Source organism: Oreochromis aureus, linkage group 7, assembly GCF_013358895.1.
Source record: "Oreochromis aureus strain Israel breed Guangdong linkage group 7, ZZ_aureus, whole genome shotgun sequence".
Lineage (NCBI taxonomy): Eukaryota > Metazoa > Chordata > Actinopteri > Cichliformes > Cichlidae > Oreochromis > Oreochromis aureus.
In genome coordinates this window covers 37,196,377-37,221,784 of record NC_052948.1, presented here as the reverse complement: position 1 = coordinate 37,221,784, position 25,408 = coordinate 37,196,377, and the positions used below count along the sequence as shown (strand labels likewise).

General features: G+C 38.4%; 1 protein-coding gene across 2 annotated transcripts in view; it reads right to left on the bottom strand.

The window, feature by feature from the left end:
• Positions 1–1,584: 1,584 nt before the first annotated feature.
• LOC116333377 (protein unc-13 homolog B) overlaps positions 1,585–25,408 on the bottom strand; it is a 64,814-nt gene continuing 40,990 nt past the window's right edge. The window contains exons 11-40 of one of the 2 annotated variants that reach the window (XM_039614629.1): positions 20,913–20,959; positions 20,739–20,817; positions 20,451–20,456; positions 19,808–19,882; positions 19,397–19,616; positions 18,944–19,171; positions 18,713–18,854; positions 18,368–18,537; positions 16,588–16,703; positions 15,962–16,125; positions 15,303–15,453; positions 15,056–15,124; positions 14,761–14,850; positions 14,449–14,586; positions 14,194–14,324; positions 13,899–13,984; positions 12,606–12,732; positions 12,364–12,460; positions 11,970–12,113; positions 11,393–11,470; positions 11,156–11,233; positions 7,097–7,185; positions 6,835–6,981; positions 5,951–6,074; positions 5,791–5,844; positions 5,555–5,632; positions 5,155–5,302; positions 4,574–4,666; positions 4,306–4,465; positions 1,585–4,011 (exon numbers count right to left, since the gene is read on the bottom strand). In XM_039614629.1, coding sequence (XP_039470563.1) covers positions 3,726–4,011; positions 4,306–4,465; positions 4,574–4,666; positions 5,155–5,302; positions 5,555–5,632; positions 5,791–5,844; positions 5,951–6,074; positions 6,835–6,981; positions 7,097–7,185; positions 11,156–11,233; positions 11,393–11,470; positions 11,970–12,113; positions 12,364–12,460; positions 12,606–12,732; positions 13,899–13,984; positions 14,194–14,324; positions 14,449–14,586; positions 14,761–14,850; positions 15,056–15,124; positions 15,303–15,453; positions 15,962–16,125; positions 16,588–16,703; positions 18,368–18,537; positions 18,713–18,854; positions 18,944–19,171; positions 19,397–19,616; positions 19,808–19,882; positions 20,451–20,456; positions 20,739–20,817; positions 20,913–20,959 — 3,615 coding nt within the window. In that variant the 3' untranslated portion in view covers positions 1,585–3,725. The remainder of the gene's footprint in view (positions 4,012–4,305; positions 4,466–4,573; positions 4,667–5,154; positions 5,303–5,554; positions 5,633–5,790; positions 5,845–5,950; positions 6,075–6,834; positions 6,982–7,096; positions 7,186–11,155; positions 11,234–11,392; positions 11,471–11,969; positions 12,114–12,363; positions 12,461–12,605; positions 12,733–13,898; positions 13,985–14,193; positions 14,325–14,448; positions 14,587–14,760; positions 14,851–15,055; positions 15,125–15,302; positions 15,454–15,961; positions 16,126–16,587; positions 16,704–18,367; positions 18,538–18,712; positions 18,855–18,943; positions 19,172–19,396; positions 19,617–19,807; positions 19,883–20,450; positions 20,457–20,738; positions 20,818–20,912; positions 20,960–25,408) is intronic. The other variant, XM_039614630.1, reaches the window with a different exon arrangement.

Genomic DNA, 25,408 nt, shown 5'->3' with positions numbered 1-25,408 from the left:
TGTAACACAACCTGTGGTGGCTGCACACTGTTCAGACTGAACAGTTGGTCAGCTTCAGCTTCTTAAATTCAGTTAATGTTACCTCTTTGTGACCATAAGAAAACCCTAGTAGGCTGCTTTTAATATAAATTAAATATAATTATGTATTTAACTACTTACTACCAAGAAGTTATTACAGCTTGAAATATGTTGACTTCATGCCTGATATGTAGATCCTGGGACCTCAACATGACCCTCTTACTTAGTGTGCTTATGTGTGTGCATGCTCTCTGCTTGGTAACAACAAACTGGATGAATGAAAGCACATTTGATATGAGAGGACATGCAAGCGTATTAGGTTTCTAAATGGTCAAAACACGCTGCAAGAAGTGAATCTTTACACATGCACATGGATGTTAACAAAATGTTACATTTCTGTTGCATGTTTGTGATAAGACATTTTTAAGACAGTTTTTTTGTGATAAGACGTCCTTGTAATGTGCATGAGTTGAGTTTTACTTAGGATTTTCTCTAATGCACACAGGGCCAAAGTATACATAAAGGTTCAAGTATATACATATGCCCCTGATAATCCCTGGGTAAATATCCCTTATGAACTTGTATCTTGACTAGATGTTTTTGGTAACAACAAGCTTCTGGGAAAATTCTGGGTGAATTTTTGAGCACTCTTGTCAAAATTGGTTGGCTTCCTGGCATGGACCTGACTTTTAAGTGTAATCATTTTCAATAAGAATAAGGTTGGAGTTTTGGGAAGACTAGTCCAGAAACATAATGTCATTAAACTTAATTAAACATTAAATGTTAATCTGTGTTTGGGATCATTATCCTGTTGGAACACCCAATTGTGTCCAAGTTTGTCACTCTTTCTTCTGAAAGAAACCTTTGTTGGTGACACATTTGAATAACCTGTATTTACAATTGTTTGAAGTGATAATCTTGCATTCTGCATTTCTTTAGAAAGACCTTGCCAACTTGTAAATCTACAGTTCTCATGCTTATATCTTCATTGAGTTCCTTGCACGTCCCCATTGCTCTGAGTTCCAATCAATCCACTGAGCAATGTCAAACAAATCCTTTTTATGCTAGCAAAGTGAAACTATCATTTGTAGTCGAATATGACCACTAATGAGTCAATAGGTAAACAGCCCTGGACTTTGTGATGATGATGGTGATGATGATGCAGGAGTAACACCAACACAGGGCTGTCAGATAAGGTATGCTGCACAATCATTCTACCATGGAAATCAATCATTAAAAGCACCAAATTACTATGACATTCATGCCCACGATGAGTGCACGAAAACCTCTGACCACAGCTGTACAACCCAAAGCCAAAACTATATGAAGAGATGGGTGTTATTTCTCAGCATCAGTTCAAGAAAAAGGGCCAGTGTGCCCCGATGATTTAAACAAGTCAGATTAGGCTTTCTTCATGTATCTTGCAATGCTATTGTCAAACAATAAAAGTGAATGCAACTGTGTTTGTGGTAATGAAAATAAAGAATTTGCATTCTTATAACCAACTGGGCGAAATGAAAAAGCTATCATATTGTAGTGGGAGAAAAAGCAGGCAAGAAGATTTATGAATACTTAGTAAATATTTTATACAAAATTCATTATTTGGAATGTTTACATGGCAACAACAGTTTACAATAATGACAAAGATTACACAAATAATGAAGTACAGTGTTTTACATACTGTACTTGATAACTACAGCAGTGATTTAGTGATAGCACAGGGGTTTAAAAATTTTGAAAACACAAAAATTAAAAAAAAAAAAAAACAGTAGCAACTTGGCACAAGGAACATGTAGCTTAGAGAATGGCTGTGAAACATTGACCCTCTTAAACCAATAACGTTAATTATTCACAGGGGTTAATACACTGTAACAAAGAGGAGCCTTGAGTTGTGGTTGTGACCAGTTTCACAATGTGCACGCACTGAGGGTTTTATAATAGAGCAATACTCATTCTTCATTAAGTCTAACATTCACATTTTCCATCACATCACAACACTGACGCACATTACTTCAGTCCACACAACTGAAACAAACCCATCCTAAACTAATAAAGAGGACCAAGGAAAGCTTTTATAACATCAGAAAGAATAAAGTGACACTAACTATAACACATTCCAAAGAAAACCTAACCCAGATAAATACACCCAATAAAAATGGAAAATCACTTGGAAAACTGGACAATGGAAATTTATATGGGCAAAGAAGAAGCTAGTCATCATTGCTGTAAGCTAAAGGAAATACGAGGGTTTTAAAAAAAGCAATAAAAAGGAAAACAAAACAAAACAAAAAAAGTTTACTTTTCTTTATTTATTATCTTTTCATCAAAGTAAGGCCACTCCAAAGAGTAGAAGAAAACGGGACAGAATTATTTATGTAAACTTTAAATATTTGTCCAGATATGCAGATTTTACTTTTTGGAAGAAAGTTCAACATCTAAATGAATAATTCAACAAGACAATTATCTCTTAAATCAAGGACACACATGGTTAACTTGGTTATTAATTGCATGACAAGCACTTGCTTGTCACTTTTAGTTTGAGGGTGTGTATTTCAACTTGTAATGAAGCTGCAATTCAGGCCCAATTTAGGCTACATCAGCAGCTTAGGCCAACCACTGTTCAAATCCTTAGACACTGTCGTGGTAAATACGTCCATTTTTGGTGGTAAACAATAATTCCATCACAAGTTTTGAAACACAAAAATAAATATGTATAAAAAATAAATAAAATGGTTACACCATCATGGTTATACTAGGCCACATGAGCTAAATAAATATGGCTCAAATAGCACTCTTGTTAAACTTCCACAGTGAATTTTCATGAGGATTTTAGCTCAACCTTATTGTTACTGATTTTTATTCCCTCAGGTTTTATATTTAGCTATTCCTTTTCCCAGGGTGATAGGGCTGGAAACTTCACATGGCAAGGCACACATTAAACCAATTAATCCTTCAAATTGATCTGTGAAATTAGCAAAATTAAGGTTTATTACTTTAAGTACCTTCATTTCATAAAGTATGTCAGTACTTGACCAGGATTGTATCCTAGCTAGTGCTCGTTCATTCATCAAACAAAACACTCCTTTATAAGATAAAACATAGTAGTTTCACATTTACCCAAACCATCACCCAAGGAGATAAAGAATACAGTTTTTAAAAGCCTATTTTACTTCACATATTCACAGTTTGCAGAGTGTAAGGCATAAAACACTTGGCCACAGTTTGGGGGTGAGGTGGGGTTATTGCACAATAACACCAGGGAGGTGCAGAGATTTGTTTGGCCCTTCAGCAGGACCTAGCATGATCTGCTCCCTTGAGGCTATGACATGCTCCCCGTGCTGCTCCGGCTGATGACAAAGGAGCTACAAATAAGGTTAAGTAGTTGGGTAAGTGGTCACTAACCTGTGAAACAGCTGTTGAGTGTGAAGCTTGAGTGAGCCAGCGTTAATGTGGCTGTTTGCTGAAAAGCAAATAATATGGATGTTTGAGGAACACTGCAAAGTGACTGTTGGTCAAAAAACAAACAAACAAAAAAAACCAAGATGAGAACATAACAGTGATGTAAGAGAAATGGCAACCCACTACCAAACAGTCAACAGCAGCTAAGACACATCAAAGGTCCAAGAAAGAGTCCACATGGTCATCTACAATAAAAATCTGAGAAGATTTTCCATCCTTTTGTTTTCCCTCTTGTTCTCCAGATATCCTCATCTGCCCTCCTCTGCTGATCGAGTTTCTGACTTCAACCTCACAAATTCCTTGGCCACATCATCATTGGACCTTTGAGAGAGGATTCGCAAGGCAGTGAGGCCTGTGTCGTCCATGTATATGCGTTGTCCAAGAGGGCACCAGCAGGCACAGTTGCCTTTCTCCATGATGTCTCTTAACTGCAGCACGACCAAACCCACCACCCGGTCGGCACGACCAAAACAATAATCTTTGACGCATGCTTGCAACTCATAGCACTCAAAGCCATCTTGGTTACCCAGAACACTGTGAAGAGAGAACAGAGTGTTATGTGCTTTGAGTTATCCAACAGCTTAATGGTGTATCTGTCAGCTTAAAGCTGCAAAAGACTTTCAGGTAGTGTCTCAACATCAATGACCCACTGACCTGGTTTTATATTTACTTTTCTAGTGGAAATCAATCAAGATACTGTTGTGCAAATCACCTAATGGACATATATGAGCTGCAGCCAAAATTAGTTTTCCCAAGTTGTTTTTTTTTTTTTTTTTTTTTTCATAAACTGCAAAATTTGGAGAAAAAAAAAGAAACAAATGGACTTACAAATGGAAGGTTTCATTGAACTTGGGAGACCAGCTGTTGTTCTTGGACTTGGTCTGGAACTTCCGTTTCTTGTCGCTGAGGTGAGGACCGATCATGGTGATCTCCACAAAGGGTCTGAACATGCCAGACGTCTGCCATTTTAAGTCACTGGCCCCCACAACTGTAGTAATAAATGCGCAACAGGATAATGTTGTCAGCTGAAGAGCAAACCTTGCTTAAAATGCCATATTTTTTACATCACTTTTAAAAAAACAAAACTCAGACTGACCTTTAACAGTAACTTTCCTCTCTCCACTCTTTGGATGAGTGTAAAGCTCAATGTGGATACACACCTCTCCAATTGGTTTGTCCACACCTGATCCTATTTTCATGAAAACACACACACGTTAAGTAAGTTTACATGTGACCATATATAGGCAAAAAACAGAAAAGAAAAGAAAACCAAGTAGTAATGCAGGGTCAGGATGGAAGGGAAATGTGGATGGAGAGGATGGGCAAGGAATGACCTACCAACAGAATGATAAAACCAAATTGTGCAAAAGGAGACTGCGTGGGGAAAAGAGGGAGGTTGGCAGATGATTTCAATGAAACCTACCCCTGCTGGGTTGTATTTTTTCATTGGGAGTTAACCTAATACCCTTTCCATTGTGCACTGGCACAGAGGCAGCACAGGAGATAAAGAGAAGACAGCAATGATACATCAACAACTTCCAGCATCAACAACACATTAAATACAAACGATAGAGCCCCGGTCTGTCTAATCATGAGCACATAGCACCCTCTGCTGGTTTATCTTTGGTAAGGCTTTCTTTCTGTACCTTTTCACCATTAGATACTTTTATCAGTTACCTTGTGCTTGCTGTGTGGTCACAAACGTCTTGATGAGTGTGTCTGTTGTCTGAGTATAGAGAGACAGAGCGTGGCGGAGTGAGGACAGCTCAGGACTCTTCTCTAGGAATGCCTTCTTCAGCCCGTTCCCTCCTGCATGGAAATATTGCTACAAAGAAACAGGGTGAGTTAGGGCATAAATATTTAGATGCACAACTGCAAGCATCCAATATTTTGTTTCATAATATTCTGACATCTTTTACAGCAAAATAAAAAGTTTAGAAATATGCAAGAAGGTTTTACATTTATGGCCACACGCTCGCAAATACTTGATTAATGAATAAATAGCTGATATAAATAGCAGATGAAGCTAATCTGAGACAGCATCCTAATGAAACCAAAACCTCGAGTACAAACTGACCTTAATCGTGTCCAGTGCCACATCCATGACAGCACACTGCCTGGGAGACAGGCTTTTAGCCTCCCCTGCCATGTGATCCTACACAGCCAAATGGTGAGCAAAGAGGTGACTAGTCTCATAAAAATAGCTACACTCAGTCTTAGTAAGCACTTTTGTGGACACTTCTTTAAATTAGGGTAACACCGAAGCCCATTTCAGGACACTTATTGTTCAAATATGTGGAGGCAATATGATACCTTGAGTTTGGAGAGCTGACCCAGTTCTTTTGCAGCTGAGAGAATCTGTGCTCCCTGGAATATAATTTTTTTTTTTTTTTTTTTAAAAAGAGTTATTTATGTATGAAAAAAGTTAATAATTTTGTAATATTAGAAAAAGGCAAAGACAATGCTGACTCACAAAGGTATCATTGCCCTGTGGCAGGACAATAGTCTTCTCCAGGCTGGTCATTACAATCCTCCATAGCTCCTTGAGCACACGCTTCAATACAGTCTTCTCACACACAGTAGCAAACAGTGTCAGTCTGCAAGAACACACACATAGACATTGTAAACATACGCTCACAAATGCTTTTATTATTCCTTTTAAACATATAAACAATATGGAGAAGTCATTCATGAATGGAAAAAAATGTGTCTTTTAGCAAAAATGCACTATATATAGCTTCACATTTGTACATTTGAGTTAGTTTACATATTTAAAAAGGAGCAGGGAAAAAGTACACCCTTCTCCATTAGTCATCAATTACTAGTCATCCAGCTGGTTGAAGTAAAATTCAATAACAACAATACAAATATTTCTAATTACCCAAAGGTATACACCACGAAGTACAAAATACTATCATGTATATTTTTTTTTATAGTCCATAACTTTACATCCACGCATCAACAACAAGTATCTCTAGTTTTCGGAATGTTGTTTGCAAAATCTGAATAAATATAAGATAACAACAACTATTTATACATCATAAAGACCACATCCTTACACCTCTTTCTGAACTTTATCTTTGGACACTGCTTCAGCTCTACACGTAAGCTGTTGCACAGTTTGACTCCATACATAGAAACACAAAAACCTGTCTGGGTAGCACAAACATTAACAGTTTTGCAGTTGCAAAAACTGCTTTTTTGCTCTGAAAAACCATTTTACCAAATTAATTAATCACCAAATTACTTATATTATTTATTATATCACCTCAGCAAAAAAAAAAAAAAAAACAAAGACTACAGGACAATTCAATGAATAAACAGAAAACACTGTAGTTTGGCTAAACAACTACTCACTTTCCATCCAGGAAGTCCATGAGTGGCCGTAGCATGTTGTCAGAGTCAGCCTCTACCTGGTTTTTGTTGTTGGCATTGACCGGTCCTTTGATCTGGTACAGCAAAGATGCCATTTGTCGCATACACTCGTTGATGCGAATCTGGAAACTGGAATTAAAATAAATAAATAAATAAAAAAATACATTATCAATCAGCACAAATGTGTGTTAGCTTTTACAGTTAGCTGTATATATACACACACACACCAGTACAACGTACATACCTGTTCCCAAAGGTTCTACTTAGATCATCCAGCACATTGTTCAGCCTCACCTGCAGGTCATTCAGCAAGTCACAAGCCTCTGTGTCCATCTAAAGACAAGCAAAGACATCATGCCCAGAAGGGATAATGAATCATTTTGACTGAGGCTTCTGTGTTGCACATATAGTAAAGAAGAGCTCTGAAATATGTTGGCAGAAAAAAGTTTTTGAAACTTTGAAAATAAAGCATATTCAACTGAATGTAGAATGTAGGTGCCAGGTTTTCCAGTGAATGGAATTCCTGGAACCATTAAACAGCAGTTCATGTAAGAGTTTCAATCTGACATTTGCAGCTTTTGGCCAAAATAGCACGAATTACCTTTGAACCTCTAAAAGCTGCACTTCACAGTAAAAGCCAAGAAGCTGTGAATGGCAGCAAGATTTTAAGATTTTCATGGAAACCCGAATAGCTTGTGGGTGTTATACAGCTTTTTTCCAAGTTGTAAAATCTCTGTATTCTATCCTCCTGCAGCACAGTAATTTCAATATCAGACACCCTTGGAAAAGAAGTAGAACAAATAATTACACACGCATACATCAGAGCAATCACACTTTTTTCACAGCAGTCTTCAACCTTCCACAGATGGAACATTACCCCCCCCAAAAAAAATGTAGTAGATGTATTGCAAGCAATAAGACTTACAAGGACAGGCTGAAGGGAAAAAGTAGGAAAAAAATTCTTGAATTACTGTAACCCAAGTATATCTGACTCAGGTATAACTGAGGCATCATCTAAATAGGGGAGCAAAGCCATATGGATGAAGCCGTGGTGTGGCTCATTAAGTCAATGATTCAATGGCCTTTTGATTCATGGCTTGTCAGGGTTAGGTAGCACCATTAGTGAGAATAAACAGAGCGTTGTGCTAAGCACCGTGATGAGAGGCTGCAGGGAAGGAAAGGCAGCTAGGAATGAATTGATGCTGCATTTTTTTTCTTTTTTTTTCAGCTTTTGGTGTGTATGGAAATATTCATAATGGATGAGTCTGTGTACCTACACTCACCTTTTTGTCTTCAAATGCATTTTCAGTCTACATCGGCACAGAAAGGTGAAGATAACCACGGTTAATATTTCCCGTTTGGAAATGGAATAATTTATAATACCTGGGAAACTACAAGTGGTTGATTCCACAAGGTGTAGTGGCAAAAGAAGGATTGCCTACCTTTTCTACTGGTGCATCCATCTTTTTGTGATGGGAATGTTTGGTTTTTTTATTAGAGATAAATAAAAGTAAAAAAAAAAAAAATGGTCAAAAAACTTTTTTTTTTCCTTTTTCAACCAGGCAAAAAAATATGTATTAAAATTTAAATTCAACTATAAATACTGAAAGTTTTTCAAAGTGAAAAAATGTGTGACATTGATACCCACCTTCTCCATGTCAGACTATTGCATTAGAAAAGGGAAAATTACAAAGAAAAAACAAGAATTAAAGGAAAGCAATAGCAGAAGACTCCGAACAGGGAATGAGAGCAGTTTTGCAGACAACCAGGGAAAATGCCACTGAAAGATGGTGGAAATTCCCACCCCAATTGATGACACAAACTCAGTCAACTCCACTATGGTCACCACAAGGAACTGTTGTTGCAGTAGGACTGATTATGACTGCCGTTGCTGGGAGTAGGCACAGTACAATGGGGGAAAAGGAGCGCAAGAATGACTCGAAAGTGAATGAAGTTAAAACCATTCTGGACCGCAACAAACCTCAGCCTCTATTTTCTCCCTTACTTCCTCTTCCTCTTCCTCACTCTCCTCAAACTATGAGTGGTGGTTAAAAGACAACACACAAAATATGTAAGGCTCATCATTACCAGCCACGCCATATTAAAAAAAAAAGACTTTTGTTCCAAGTGAGTATATGCAGGCATGTATCACAAAACATGTATACATATACGTTGGACTTGCCTCCCATTCTAATGTAGAGTTGAGCTAGAAAAAGAGAAAACAAAAGACATGACTTTGACTTTACTCTGTGCAAAGAAATAGATTTTCCATAATTACAGAAGTTCAGTTCAATGAGTGAAGAGCTGAACTGGACTGTAAAAAAGAGTGAGAGCTTTATTAGCCAACCAGCAAGAGAGTAATGAGTAAAATAATCTTACAAATATTCATATTAAGATTTTCCTAGTTAAAGTTTCCTAGTCTGCAAAAGAAATGTCTTTATTCTGTTTCCAGCAGCACAGCACCGACAGAAGTTGCAGAATGTGAGCAAAAATATACCATATATACACATGTATATATCAATATAACAAATCCCTCAGTGACCCATCAAAGCCAAGGAATAAGATTTTGTAATAATATTATGCAAACTATTTTCCTTTTACTCAATATTCAGTGATGTAATTAATGGAAGTGCCAGTCTGAGACATGCGCACACACAGAGTATTCACTATGTTTCAATTAATTTCTTTCATCTATGATTATGTTGAGGAATCACCCTAAAAATAAACATGACAATCAAACTACAAAAACAAACGTACCAATGAAGGTCAAGAACTGTAATCCATGCGCAACACGCGCAGGCAAGTAGATGTGCACACACTAACAGCTACAGGCTAACACGTCATTAGACGGAAAGTTCACCAAAGCAGTTTGGAAGGAGACCACAATTAAAACGTTTGTAAAAGCAAACACCATAACACACTCAAATGACCTTAACCAAGCTGAATAGACTTATTTCAAAGAAGCTAACAAAGGCTAAAAGTAACTAGAGCCTTGTTATTTGTATCTTTTTTCTAGTAGCAGACCAATTTATTTTCAGAGATGTTTAAAAGATCATGTGTTAATGTTGCAACGTTTAACATCTTCTTATATTTCAAAAAGATTTTATAATAAAGAGAAGATGTTTTCTGTTTATATATGCTCAGTGATAGTTCTCACCCCCAAAAATTGCAACTGATCTACAAGCTAAGGAAGCGAAATCAACAGTCACTGTCACACACAGGGCTTTGAGAGGGTACTTCAGCTACTCTGCGTGATAAAGGAGGGTTGTGGACTACATAAGATTATGACACTACTGGTTTAAAGTAAATATTGCACAATGTAAGCTACAGGCTAACAAGATTAAACTATGATATATTACAATACATTTTATTATTGATTATTTAAAGTCTAACTGCTGCAATCCACAATACCCACCGGAGCCTTTGCTTCATCCTCAATTGCAACCTGCTACTCAAGCCACAGCAGAAAGGAAATAATCAATACGGTGCTCCACAGCACACCATTAAAAATGATTTAATTATATTAGAAAGATGTACATTTATATGGATAAATATCCACCCTGACCAGACTACACTGGAACTGTACCTCTTCTTCTTCTTCCTCCTCTTCTATGATTTCATTTTGCTTCAATTGTAAGGTGAAAACATTTGGTTGAAATTTAGGCTACAGCATCCAACAGCTATCATCCTACTATCACTCCAACAATATAAATTAAATAAAAAATGAAAAAAAAAAGGGTTCAATATAGCTATGATACTGCATGCAGAAATGTTGTGGGGAATGAAGGCAGTGGGGAGGTCACAGCTAGGAGAAAAGCTATTGATTTTCAATGCTGTAGCTACAATATTGATATGGAGGACATGACTAAATTAAGTCTCTGCTTCAATACTGTCTATTAAGTAGCACAGGGCTAACCACTGTAACCACTGATCTAGGGCTACACTTTCACTGACAGCTTCACATCAGACATTAGGCATACAGATCTGAATATAACATAATATTCAAAGCACAAGCAAATACCACTATGTCTACATCGTAACACATCCTAATCCAGTAACATCTGCCATTTACTTTAAATGAGCTAAACTACCACTGCTGTACGTACCCATGCTTCTTGTATTGCAATCTGACACATGAGAGACAAATGCAACTGTTGTACAGCAAATTTAAAATGTAATTTCATGAATGACTGATGTTTTTCTTTCTCTTTTTTTTTTTCTACACGAGTGACGCTACCAATTTATTAACAAAACCGGATACCATCATGCATCATGTCTTCATATCCATCATCTTTAGACTCACCTGTTTGGCACCCATTGACTCAAACATCTTTTCCAGCTGGATTCTTAACTGCTGAACATTATTCATTAATACACAGGGCTACAAGAAGACAAAGAGAGAGACGTTAAGAGTGATTTTTTGATCTTTTTTTTTTATGTATCATGTCCAATGTAATACATGTTTTTTCAGCACAATTGGCAGAATTGGCTGAAAAAACATGGCAGAAATTGGCAGGGAAAAACAAAAACAAAAACGTACAATCTTCTCTTTGTCAATATAAGACGGAAAATTCTTGGTCAGCATGGCACTGTACTGCAGAAGAACTTTGGCAATTGTCTGTAAAGACAAGGAGAAATAAAGGCATGTAAACTGCATCCACGAAAAAAAAAGAAGCTATTTAAAATCAAATTTCTCTCTTATCTCTTCCAAGGGGGATAATATTGTACTTCAGGGGTTTCGCTAACCAACATAAATATTCCAAAATGTGCTTTAATGTATTCTGAAGCAAGGAGACAAACAAATTCTAAACTAGGAAATTTTTCTCAGCAGCCTTTTCCACAGGAGGGAACTGTTATGCCTAGTTCAACAATTCTTTTTAATCCAGCAATATAAAAATTCCCTTTTACAAAAAGTCTAAATGTCCCACAAGACATTGCTATAGTGGTTTAATAGTTTTTTTCCCCTCATATGTCGTGGTCATTTTTCAGAAACTTTGGAAGTTAAAAGCAAGTCTTTATTAATTCTAGAATTGTTAAACACAAATGCACACCATATTTCATGCAGCTCGATCAAGCTGGTTTGACTTTAAATGTCATCATCGGGTGGAGTACATTACCTTGGAAAAGCGGCGACTATACTGAGCCATGACCCTCGGATCAGGACATTCCAGTTTCTTGATAATCTCAAAGCTCTGGTTGAGCTGGGTGAAGATGTCCACCACAGAGCAGGAGAACAGAGCATGCTCAGATGTCTGCTGGAACTGAGATGAGTACACAAATGACACTTACTTCTTATCAACACTCGTATAGTAGATAAAACAACATCTACAAGCAGAATGCTAAAGAACATCAACAAGATTTTAAAGCAGCTTTTTAACGTCCCCATGCTGATAGTGTGGCTGTGTCTGTAAACACAAAGATAACTTTTTTTCAGTTCAGCACTATTTTAAATTAGAACCTCAAAGGTATGGTAGAGATATCATATCAAAGGGTAAGTTCTAGTTTTCTTACTCCATCCTTTTTGTCTCTTTCCAGGGCTCCGTGCATAAATTCCATAGATACTTCCTCATTTTCGTCCAACCACTGTAGCACAAACTGCACAAACCATCTAAAAATGAGAAATAAAGATTAGCAAATATGTTTTTTTTAACACAGTTCCTTTTATCAGAGCTTAGATGGATTATCAAAGTCAAAGAAGGCAAGAACATTTGCCTTTTCTTGTGCCCGTCACTGAAGAAGTCAAATGCACTTACGATGGGTAGTCAGGTATAACACCCTTAAAGACTGGCAGCTCCTTGACATATTCATTGTAGAGCCACTTGACCTTGAAGTGCAGGTTCATGTAGTCTGTGCTCTTACACAGCCTGTGCTTCTCATGCTCTGCCGGTTTAAAAACATAAGGAGCCATATAAACTAAGGGATGTGAAGATTAAAGGTCCCCATTTTAGCTAAAGCTAATATAAGACAGCCAAAGGGTAAGGGGAAGCAATCATATGGTGCATATGGACATCTGAGTATTGCAACAAAACCTTAAAGAACCCCAATGCATACAAAAAAAACACCTTAACATGAAATTGTTTCTAAATTCTAGTGTATGTCGTTGTTCTTCACTTAAATTCTGAATGAACTTGTGAAATAATTCTACAACATCCTCTTATTAAAGAAAAAAAATAGGAGTAATCCAAAAGCTTTGTTTGGGAAACATGTTCTCTGACGGCCTAATGCTCAACAAAGACGAAAGAACACACACACTAATCCCATTTTATATATTTGCTCACTGTAGAATGTGGTGTGACTAAATTCTAAAAGTCTTTGCTTTATTCACTTTGAATGTTTTTTCTGAGATGAGATGTATTAATATCAAGCAATGGCGTGGCCTGCTTGAACTGCAGCTACACAGATATAAGGTAGTAATACAATCAAAGACTGTGAGAACTTTAATTTTTTTTTTTACAAAATATTGATTAGCCTTAAAATGAGTAGATGCAGGTTCTTTTTTATTGACATGCTTAAAAACAACAGCTAGAGCTTTGAATCGTAAGCACTCAGTGGTTTTGTCTCTGTAGCAAGCTCTCCATCTGTGAACTTTTCATGTTTATTCAGATTGAAAATAAAGAAGGCGCCACTTGTGTGTTTTGATGCATTTTGTGAAACAGATATTTCACACTAGTCTCTGTAGGGGATTCATTTTGAGGACAAGGGCTAGAATAAAAACCGGGTGTCTCTGAACACCAATAGCGCTGTGGAGTACAGTATAATAGAGAAAAAGTGCAGAGAGGCTCCAGGGACACATAAGCAGCTTTCAATCCCAGCACATTTATTATATTCTCTCCAACTTCTTCTGTTCCATTGTGTCATTGCTACCCCAGTATTTCCTCTCCCCTTCTGGTCATTTTAAGTTTCCAGAGCTTCTTTTCTCATACGCTTGTTCTCACACCCTGACTCTCCAGCTTTTTCCTTTACTTCTAGCAGACAAACTACAGTGCACCTCCACAGTCTAACCCAGCAGAATAATCTTATAAAGAGTCCAGAATACCAAGACCTACCTTCCATAGCATACTTCATGTCCTGTGCAAACAATGTCCACATGACCTCTGCTGACACCTTTCCTACATTAAGTTCTTGAGGGAACCTGAGAGAGATGGGAAAATGTGACAAGGTGAAACCTGCTGGATTCCTGAGTTTAATGGAAGCTTCCATAAAAATGTCCTAGACCTCTGGAAAAAGAATCAAGTAAAACACTTTGTTGAACTACTGTAGTTGAAACCTAAAAATAAGGAGATGTGATTTTGATTTATTCAAGCGGCTTGAATATTTTAGGAGTAGAGTTGCATGACTCACTGGTTCAGTACAGGTGTGTAGGAGTTTCTGTCTTCTTCAATGATGGAAACAATGAGCATGATGAGTTTGGGCCAGAAGTCCAAATTCTTAATGCTTGGACCCTGCTCCTCCAGAGGAAGCTCCTCCTTGTTCTGAATAAAAAACAAAATGGAAACAGTTAACATTATAGTGCCCCTTTATTGAAACATTTATTCACCGGCCTGCTGCTACAGAGTCTGATAGCTGCACATTGTATCCTGCAGCTGTGTGACTCACCGTGTCCACAGGCTGGTACTGTCTGCTGTACAGCTCGTGGCAGTTATTGAAAATGTAGTCGTATGTAGAGTTGAGGCAAGCTTTGACACAATCCCTTACAACTTGACTGGCTCTGGGCGGAGACTGTAACTCCTGGACCTGGACAGAAGATGAAGATAGCTACAGAGTCAGTACATGACTGCAAACAAGGGATATTTTATCAACTTGTCAATATCTGGCAACAACTTAAAGGGAATAAAATTCAAGTCAACAAACTGATAAGAAGATACTACAAAGCTGAACTACAGATAAAGAATACGTAATGTTACCTACCTTCATCCTGAAAAAGGTAATGCTGGTTAGAAGGTCCACAGTGGATTTCAGATCTTGCAGGCGATCCTTGCTGCTGGCAGGGAAGTGATTCTAAAGAAGAAAAACACGTTTAATTTACAAGTTAGTGTTAGTGCAGCACTGAGACTTTTCACACTTTCAAAGACTGTTGGTACAATTTGCACAAAAAATATTCATTGACCAGATGATGAAAAAAATTCTTTTTTTTTACTGGCACAAAAATATTAGACATGTACATTTAGAAAACAAGACACTAGTAGTGATACAAGAATCTCACCCTATAACTAGAAAGGTCAATGCGTAAGGAGTTGTGCAGCTGGTCTAAGAGCTTGACAAAGCGTTCTTTCTGTATGGGAAGAAAAGGGGAAAAAACATGTTCCTATATTAGAAGGAAGTCTGGCAATGTATTTGTGCATAAAATACAATAGTGAAGAAAGGAAGAGAAAAGAAAAAAAAAACAAAACAAAGTAGTTTACTGTGTGTGTGTGTGTGTGTGTGTGTGTGTGTGTGTCAGTAGTACAAACCCCAAAATTAGAAGCAGCAAAGCGGTCGGAGGCGGACACATTGGTGGAGGCTGTTGTGTGGGCGTAGAAGGCATTGATATTGGCCAGCAGGGTGCTCATCACTGCAGGGACTCCAGGACACATGTACTTAGAAGACAGACAGGCAAAGTGCCTGCATAGAGTAGCAGATGCAAAGCTTGGTAAGTACTTGGGTGGGAGGGGAGGCCTTAAGACTTCTTCCCCAATGTGTACCTGCTTACACTTTGTTGCAATAATGTCAGCATCCAGTTCAAATACCTTTATTTGGACAGTCTGTATGTACTACAGGCTCTTGTTTTCACGGGACAATTTCTATTAGGAATTGTCATGCTATCTGCCCATCACCTATCTGACACATTTAGACTGAATAATAGCCCACTGAAGCATTTTTCTGCAAATGATTGACCTAGCTAACAGTCATCTGTATGGATGATGACACTGCAGTGAGACACATCCATCCTCACCCTGTTTATAATTGACTGTACCTCATCTGAAGGCCAGAGAATGACAATGGCACCAAGAGGTTTATTGATATGACCTCAAAAGACAGAAAGACAGGGAAAGGAACATGGGGAATAAAGAGGTAACACATATTGACAGGTAAGAAGACGGTCCGATTCACTGTGTTTTTTTAGACTCACGTCATGGCCTGGTAGATGGACTCAATCCCATAGCGCATGGCAAACTCATCCACTACTTCCTGTCCCACATCATCAAAGTAGACTTTCCAAGAATCGTCTCCACGAGTCTCTGGAATTTTTACCACACCTTGACCAAGTACATCAGTTGAATGATGGAACAAGTTCTGTAATGGGAGGAAATGGACAGAGTTGATCTAATTCACGTGAACTTCAGAGTTAACACTAAAGCGTGAGAAGTGATGGCAAAGTTATGGTGGCTTTTTACTGAAACAAATATGATGAGATTGTTGCAATTTACGCTTAATATTATTTTTACTGGATGTGTGTAGAATACAGACTTGAAAACCTTTGGTTTTACAGATTATAGGATTTTCAGTTTCATAAGCACAGGTCCTTTAGCCCTGATTCAAAATTGGATTTTTTATATCAGGGAAGAGGTTGGATTATGGAAATATCACTGTGCCTTTAATCCTGTCCAAATCTATCACGTCTGCAGTCAATCTGTGCAACACATTGCAACAGCTACAATAGTGTTTGCAACCACTGACGCAAACCCTTTGTGTGGAGAAGTTGCTGAATATCCAGTGTGTCTACGTAATTAATTGTGTTTCTGCAGAATCATATACCTCATGCAAACAAGTGTACTGCACGTGATATGGAGCCACTTTCTCCTCTCCTTTGATCTCCACGTTGATTTGGAGGCGAATGGCACCAGACACAGCTGATTTGTCTGTCCTCTTCTCTGTATTTAAGTACAAAACAGTCAATCAGATGCACATCGGGAATGTCTTGATTCATAACTCCAGTCCAAATCTGTGACACCAAAAGCACTCTAAACTAGGTCTGTTAACACAACCCTAATCACAGACTATTAGCGTGGCAGTTCTATTGTAAGGGCTTCTGTTTCTACAGTTTGATGGTCGTCCAGAGCCAGCGATGCTAATAGAAGTCCTCCAGCTGATAGTGAGTGTAACAAAGGCAGTGGGCTGCATGGGTCTGTGCCTGATAACAGAAGACATTTGAGCTTGAGCTTTTCTGGAGGTGGAGCGCTTGGCGGCTCACCCCTGCTATTTGCCCTGACAAGCAAATCATTAGGGGTAATTTGTACATGTCGCTAGAGTGGTCGATTTCCGACTGGAGTGCTGCTACTTGATAATCACATATCAGGAGGTGAAAGAAAGAGAGTCAGAGAGGGAGGGAGAAAGAGACAGAGAAAAAATTTTTTTCCCCCCTTTCTCTCATGAACTAGGTATATTACATCATTAATCATTAATTAAGCATTCAATTCTAATTCATAATAAAACCTATCAAAAGAAATATTTGATCATATAGTTTTCAGGGGGATATTATCAAATCTCCCAGCTTTAAAAAAAAACCCAACAACAACAACGGTAGATTTATGGGCACATTCGTATTCAGTGACAAGCTGTTGCACTCAAAGATTTATTACTGCTGCTGTCAGGTCAATTTTAGCACTTTAATCAAGTACGAAGAAAAACATGTGCTTAAGAAAAGTGAACGCCTCACCCTTACATACAACATGAATGTGAAAATGAGATGGAGATTAAACTCATATGAAGACATACGAAGATTCAGAGACAGTAATTCAGAAATATTATTCTAAAGACAACATTTGTTTGCCCACAAGACTGGGATTAGATTTTATCCTGAGAGGTATTCAAGCTACATTTATTCATGCTGCACAACTACTACAACTAGACTAGCACACGGGCCTAACAAATCACATCCTGCGTACTTGTTAATTATTTTGTTCAGGCATCATCCTAATGAAACTCCCTGCACACCCTAGGGATAGAATTGGGGGATTATCGTGAAACTTTTTTTTTTCCTTAAAATGATCACAACTTCTTGCTAGCAGGGAGAAACTCATTTAAAATGTAATCAAATAAGCCAGTATTTTCATGCAGACCAACACAGGCCTTAGGGAAGCAACATGCCTGGGTATAAATATGTTTGCTGCAGGGAAAGGAGATGTGACTAATGAGGTACAAACAACTGACTGGACTTGCTGAAAGCAAGGCTTTTAGTGCCAGACAAAAACATACAGATGTGAAATTGATGTAACAGGCAAATGAGATCCAGGTTATTGTAGAAAGACTTGTATTATCTAGAAAGTAAAACAGGCATGGTAACATGATACAAGGTGTGACCAAAAGATTGGGAGTTTTAGTAGATATTGGTGCATTTAACAAAAAAGATAAATACATAAACAAATTTAGCTAAGCTTTACATGAAGGTCATATTCACACTACCTCTCAGATTGCTCTGTCAAGGACCCATTATGACCACTTACACTGTGCCTTCTGTGACGCTGCCTCCCCTCCACATATACAATACAGTTTTCTTCATGATGTCTATTAAAAAAAGACAAGAAAGCCAACTGACCCAGGTTATACCAGACATCCATTTCTCCGCTCAGCGTTCGGACTTCAATGATGCTCTGTCCCAGGAAATCGTCAGATTCCCTCTTCAGACGCTGCTTCACTCTGGACTTGATGTCGTCATCTTCATCCCACACTCGCACTTTGATTCGGTCTGAGGAATTGTGGCACTCACTAACAAAACAAACAAAAAAAGTAACAAAAATGAAACACAAACTAAATAATATTAAGTTACAAGATGATAGATACTACAGGGGAGTAATTAAGGTGAGCACTTATACCACTACTGATAACAACAACAACAAAACCCCCCCAACTTTTTTGATTTCATAACCAAGAAACGACTCACAAATGGAACTTTTCCTCCCAGACTGGATTGAGGTTGCCATAGATGGTCTTTGTTCTCTTCTTGGTCTTGCCCACCTGAACAGTGACATACGGATCACTGGATCCTGTCTTGTCTTTTGCCTGAAGTCCTTGTGCACAAACAACTAACAAAGACATAAGAAACAATTAAAAATTACAAAGAGCACAGGTCATGTAGCTCCAAAGTTGTTGTTGAGCTGTGATGGTAAAATACCTGTGATTGTGATCTTGGCTGACCACTTTGACGTCCCGTCCAATACGCTTTGTTTGATGGTTTTCATCTGCTGTGCATGGATGGCTTTGCTGATGACAAACACTTCCCTGATCAGCTCAAAGATTTCTGGTTTGTTCCTTTCCCTGATCTTCATCCTGTCCTTCATGGCCATGATGATATTTTGAGTGCGGTCTTCAGCTCCATGCTTAGAGCTCTTCTCTGCCGCACCTAAATATTTATTAAAAAAAATTGATAAAACAGACCGAAAAGGCTTGAAACTAAAAATATACATATGCCACTTCAGTGGTTACAAGTTAAAAAAGATTTTTAATGTGGGGAAAATATTCTTAAACATCTGAGACAAAATTGTAATGCAACAGCTTCCCGATAACTTAAAAATGTAATTTCAGATCCCTGATGGAAACTTCCGTGAAACATTTCCTTAATACTCACGCTGCAGACAGTCAGCATTCAGTAATTCTTGGCACTTTTCATGGCACTTGACACCACACTCAGAACAACGCATGCCTTGCCGGGCGATTCCCCACAGGAGCCCCTCACACTCATAGCAGTATGTAGGTGTAGTTGCTGTCCACACCTCGAAGTTATGTGGTGTGGTGCAGGATATGGGGTAGATAAGAGCCTGCAGGGTCTTCTTGTAGACATGATTTTTCTACAGAAGGAAGAAGATTTATTTTTAATAGTCCTAATCCAGGGAAACAAAAAGCCCCTTATCAGTTATAAGGACATGCTTATGCTGAAAGACCGATGGAGTCACAACCATGAAAACTGCGTCACTGGGACGTTTTTGAAACCGACAATATCCAAAATGCAAAGCAGAAGTTTTTTTTTTCGCATACTCACCAGCTCCTCATCTTTAATTGATGATCGAGCAGCCATTGCAGATGCGATCCCTGCCTTCCTGGCTTGGACAAGGGACTGAACAACACATGACAAATACAAAGAAAAAAAAAATCAGCAAAGTTTGTGTACAAAGTCAAAACAACCCACAACCAAGCACACTGCAAAACATTACTGCAACAACAAAAGTCAATATGGTTAAAAGGTTTGAGGGGTTAGTTATAAAGGTGGTTAATAGAATTGGTTTTTTTGTTTTTTTTCTATGAACTTGATGAACACTTACCATATGGTGAGAACCCATGTGAGTATTATTAGTACCAAGCAAGTTAGCCCAAAGTCAACATTATAAAACATAGACAGGCCTTTGTTAGTAGTTTATTCTATCCAGTCAATTTTATCAAAAAGAAGAAAAACAACGTTAACCAAAAGGTGAGGGAATGACCTGTTGGCAATGTATTTTAATGGGAATGCTGAATAGAAAGAAAAGTAACCCAGGACCAAAAGGACACATGCAAATGTCTTAAATTGTAATAAACAGGAAGTATGGCAGAGATCAACATGCTATGTCTGGTAACTACTGTTATCTGTCCTAGTTTATTTTGTACTTCAGTAGAAAAGGGAGTGTCAACTAGGTTCTATAACTTACCATAGCCTGACCAAGGAGAGTGAATGCATTCAAGAGAGTTGTGGGGAATAATTTTGGGTTTAAGAGAGGAGGGAGAGAGACATTAGCAGACTGATTTCATATTTGTCTCCATTCTTTGAAACAACTCCATCCCAAAGTCAGTGTAAAGAAAAAACTAACAAACAAACAAAAACTATTGTTGTGCTGGTCTCATTTACAGAAACACTCACTGGTAAAGAACAAAACAAACTGAATGAGATACAAAATACGGTGTATATATAGGAAAATAAACAATAGGTGAGTACTGACCACATCGCTGACCAATGGGATAGGCTTCTTTTTACGTAGGTCTGGCATACTGTCAATTCCGTACAGACCAGAGCCTCCACTACGGAACAAGCAAAACAGTTTTTATTTAGGTTTAAAATACAAATTTATTTAATCTAACCAAACTTCACCAATACAACACTATGTATAACTTACCCTGTTTTGACCCATGCCTGTCGAGTACTGGGTTCAACATCTCTGACCTGCAAGTATTTTAAATGTGAGAATTTAGGCTAGTGGCTTACAAAGACATAAAGAACTATGTTATGAGAGGAGTGGTGTTTGTGGAACCAGGCTTGGTTGAGTTTGACCTCTCTGATGTCACAGAACATGCAAATTAAAAAACAAACAAACAATAAAAAAAATTAATTAATTAAAAGACGGGACTAAAATGAATGTTGCTGAACTCTTTAATTAGGTTAAGTGAAATTAAAGCGTGGACCACGATTACAGTATGTAGATGCAAAACTATAAAATACATTTTATTTCCAAATAGGACAAAAGCACAACCACAAATTTTTGTCTGGATGATTAAACATGCATAGGTCTTTTTTTATTTCTTCCTACAAATATAAATTTTTCCTTTTTCATTTATTTAGTTGACAGTGGCGTTTCCTCTGGGGTTCTTTCTAATAGATTTTGATAGTGTTTGAAAATATTATGAAGGGGAAAATGGAACGCGACACAAGAACTAACACCACAAACATTGTAAAGTTACAGCAAGCTCCTGATAAATTATTCTGTAACAGATTAACTAAAGTTATCAAGCAAATGTCTTATCTAGAATGTCAATAATACTTTCAGACTAAAAATTACACATCTACGCAGTCAATACCATATATAATGTGTATTTGGAGCATTATGCTTTGGAAACAACAAGTATTTATGTTGATAAGAAAAGTAAGAACGGTACTGTGTGGGGGGGATGCACACAAATAAATAAATAAATAAAAAAACCGAACAAACACAAAATAATGTAGCTTGAACATGGAGCTAATGTATTTCAAGTAACCTGATTATCTTCTCTCCAACAGTCTGCAAAAACAAAAAAAACAAACAAAATACAAGTAGTATTATAAATCAAGCTGAGTAGCTGTACATGAGCAAAGTTAAACAATTTTAGTTACAAAATAAAGATTTTTTGCTGTTATTACCAGGCTTGCAAGTGGTATATATGCAATAAATAAATAAATAAAATACCTGATACAAACTCGTCTTGAGACTGAGATCCTTGGGACCCTTGAGAGCCTTGAGAACCATGGGATCCCTGTGCAGATTTGGACAGTCTATGACGGGTTTGCCTCTTTTCCCTTAGAATACGTCGGAAATTCTCTATACGTGCTCTGTGACTAGCATCAGTTAGCCTGCCTTGCTTTTCATCAGTCAGCCTTTCTTGATTTTCTTCATGAAAAACATGGTTTTCCCTTATGGGACTTAAGCGCACCTCATCTTGGTTACGAACTGGACCCAGTGGACTTTCATCCTGCCTTGTTGCACACTGGTGGTCAGGCGTTATATCAAACTTGGACAGTTCTTCATCTGTTGAATAGTCTCCTTTTCCTTGTGAACTCTCTACAGAGTGATATTCTGTTGGAGTTCCAGGAGAGGGGCTTGCTTTATGTGGAGATGCTTGAAGGGAGCATGACAGATTCTCGTGCATCTCAAGACAATCCATGTAGACTGAAGGATCACTGTCCTCCTTTGAGGTGGCAAAGTGAGGATAATTCTCTGTAAGGCTAATCTCTCCCTCTGCATAATCTACAGTGATCTGCTCATCCTCAGGTTCAGAAATTTGTTTACCCAAGGATGGCGGTGCCTCTGTACCACTATCATCTTTTTCATCTTCGGTATTTAAACCTTCCAGCTTTTTGAAAGCCCCTTTTAAAGCTGACCTGACTGTGAGTACAGCCTTGCTAAAACTTGTTGCATCAAAACCTACGTCAGCAGTCCTGGGTGTGCTTTCAGAATCTATTTCAGGTGACTCTGGTGACAAAGTTTCTCCTACATCCTCCCTGGAAATGCTGTGATCTGTCCACTCTCTGTCCAAACTCTCAGCAGAACCGAGATCGAGAGTGTCCCCAGATGACGGGCAATCATCACATGGTGAATGTGGCTCTAAATAACCATCATCACAGTCTGTCAACAACACAGTGGAACAGCTCAAGCTCCAGGAGGGCCCACTCTCAAGTTCATTCGCGCAGGCATCTGTGGTGTGGTATCCAGAACTACGTGAAAACGGACAGTTTGCAGCACAGTCGCACTCCAAGTTTTCTCCCTCAGCTTGCTGTCTCAGAGGCCTCCAGTCCGCCTGACTGGAAGAACTTGAAGGTGAATTATAATGGGTTCCAAACAACAATGAGAGGTGCTCTGAACTGTTGTGAGAAGAATGACCTGGTGTGCTGCTTTGTGTGTCCTCTCTTGCACGTCTGTTCCAAACCCCTAGAAAGCTCTCTAGCTCTTCTCCACTGTTTGCACAAGAGGAAACATCCTCCTCACTCCAACCGCCTTCTCTACTAATACTGTGCTGAATATCAGCAGTTGGCCATCTGCTATACTCCGCGTCACCAGGAAGAAAGGCTGCCTCTGGACAATTGGAGCTCTGACATGATGACAATGAGCTAGTACTTTGGTAGTTTTGGTCACAGTGACAGACATCAGAGAAGCGCATGTCTGAACTCCTCTCCAAGTACTCCTGATCTTTTTGATGAACTGTTCTGCAAGTGGCTTCATCATGCCATTGTTTGGGGGATCTATGTGATGATACATATCCTGAATCTCTTCCATAATCATTGCAGTCCAGCAAAGGATTGGGGTCGCCTGTTTGAGGGGAAGATATTGCATTCTGCCTATCCAGACTTCCGTGCCTGGTGTGACGTGTTTGAGAAACAGGGCTAGGATGTGTTACAGCTGAAGTGCCGGAATATAGCTCACCTATTTCACTGAGCACTGCATCAACACAACAGGATACTTCATCCACTGAGCCCCGCACAGATGTTAGATACTGCCTCAGGTCAGAAATTTCCTCTTGGATCTTATTGATTCCTTTCAGCTCCTTCAGGATATGCTCGACTACGTTGCTGTGTTCTGCTTCCTCATCCTCCATCTTCTGCCTCCATTCCTCATTTGTGATTCTTTCAAGAATCTTGGGGATAGAAGCCTCCACAACTCCACTGCCATCTTGGCAATCAGAATTTCTGTCTTTCTCAGATATGGTGGGGTTAGCTTTGGTTATTGCTTTGCTGACTGATATCTGGTCATGAAATGAATTCTCTTCTGGTGCCTGTAGACACTTCTGTAGCTTTTTACAGAGATTTTGCCCTACATTGGGGAGCTGTGTTTTTTTCTTCTGCAGCTCACTCTTCTTGGGTGAGAGCGGAACTGACTCCAGTTCATGGGGTTCATCCTCTCCACTGACGTGTCCTCTGGGAAACATCCCTGAGAATTGGCACTTGTGATCAACTGTTCCTACACATGGAGATATCACTGCCTCTGTGACTCCTCCTTAACATGGGTCAAGTATAAGCCAGCATCTTAACCTGCATATGAGTAAGTATCTGCAAGTAAGTTATTTTGTTGAAAAAGCTTTGAAAACCCATGTGATTATTATGCCTACCAGCTCTCTGTTAACAGATGGCAGCTAAATATGATAAAACCACCACATGAACTTTGGAAGTGTCAACTTGTCCTACTTCCAGCAATTACCTGAAACACAGGTACATAAATGAAACAAGCACAGGAAAGGTAATGATAAAGTATGCAAATGTATGCATTTTAAAAGTAGTGATTTTAAATGTAAACTGAATATAGCTCTTTTTTTGTAATTCCCCCAATGAGAAAGTCATTTATCTTTCCCATTTTTATTAAACCCATCAAGTGAAAAACACAGACACATAAAACTTTGCTTTTTTATGACCACTAGCCCAGACCACAGTGGAGTTCTAATTCTGACTATGCACAATATTTTAAACATAGGACAGAAAGTTCCTTTGCCTTCTGGATTAAAGACATGGCTGAATGCATTTGAGCACACATGGAATACCTCTATGAGAGACTACACTACTCTCCACAATACAAATGTTGGATAGACATTGTTTTAACTAAGAGTCACTCAGAGTGGCAACTTCCAGAATGAACGCCATGCAGCTGCTTAGATCTCTGTAATTAGGATGCTTTGGAAAGACAGCACAGTAATTAGATGACAGGTCAATTCTCTCCTCTGAGGCCATGCCATTCTTACACACCCTTACCAGCTGCGTGGCTTAATAGCTCTGATCCATTGGTACACACTGGAATGACAACTGAATACCCCAACTGTAACATAAATCTGGTTCTGGCATTATTTTATTCACAGAGGGCATTTCACATAGCTCTGTGATTTTGTCTTCTTCACTGAGATAATTACCAAATTCTCAAAAATGTAGAAGATGTTGCAGTGGTTTCAAGGTCAAGTTCTGTTCATCATCCCTGCTTTAATACTGCTTGTAACTCAAATTAAGGAGTTTTAATTGGACACGGCAGGATTTCTTAGTGCTACAAATAGTTTATTATATAATTCTTTTGAGATTTGTTAATGCTACTTTTTAAAAATAGTAATAAAATTCACATTTATCTCTTCCATCTCTGTGACTAAATATCTGGTAAAAACCATGGGA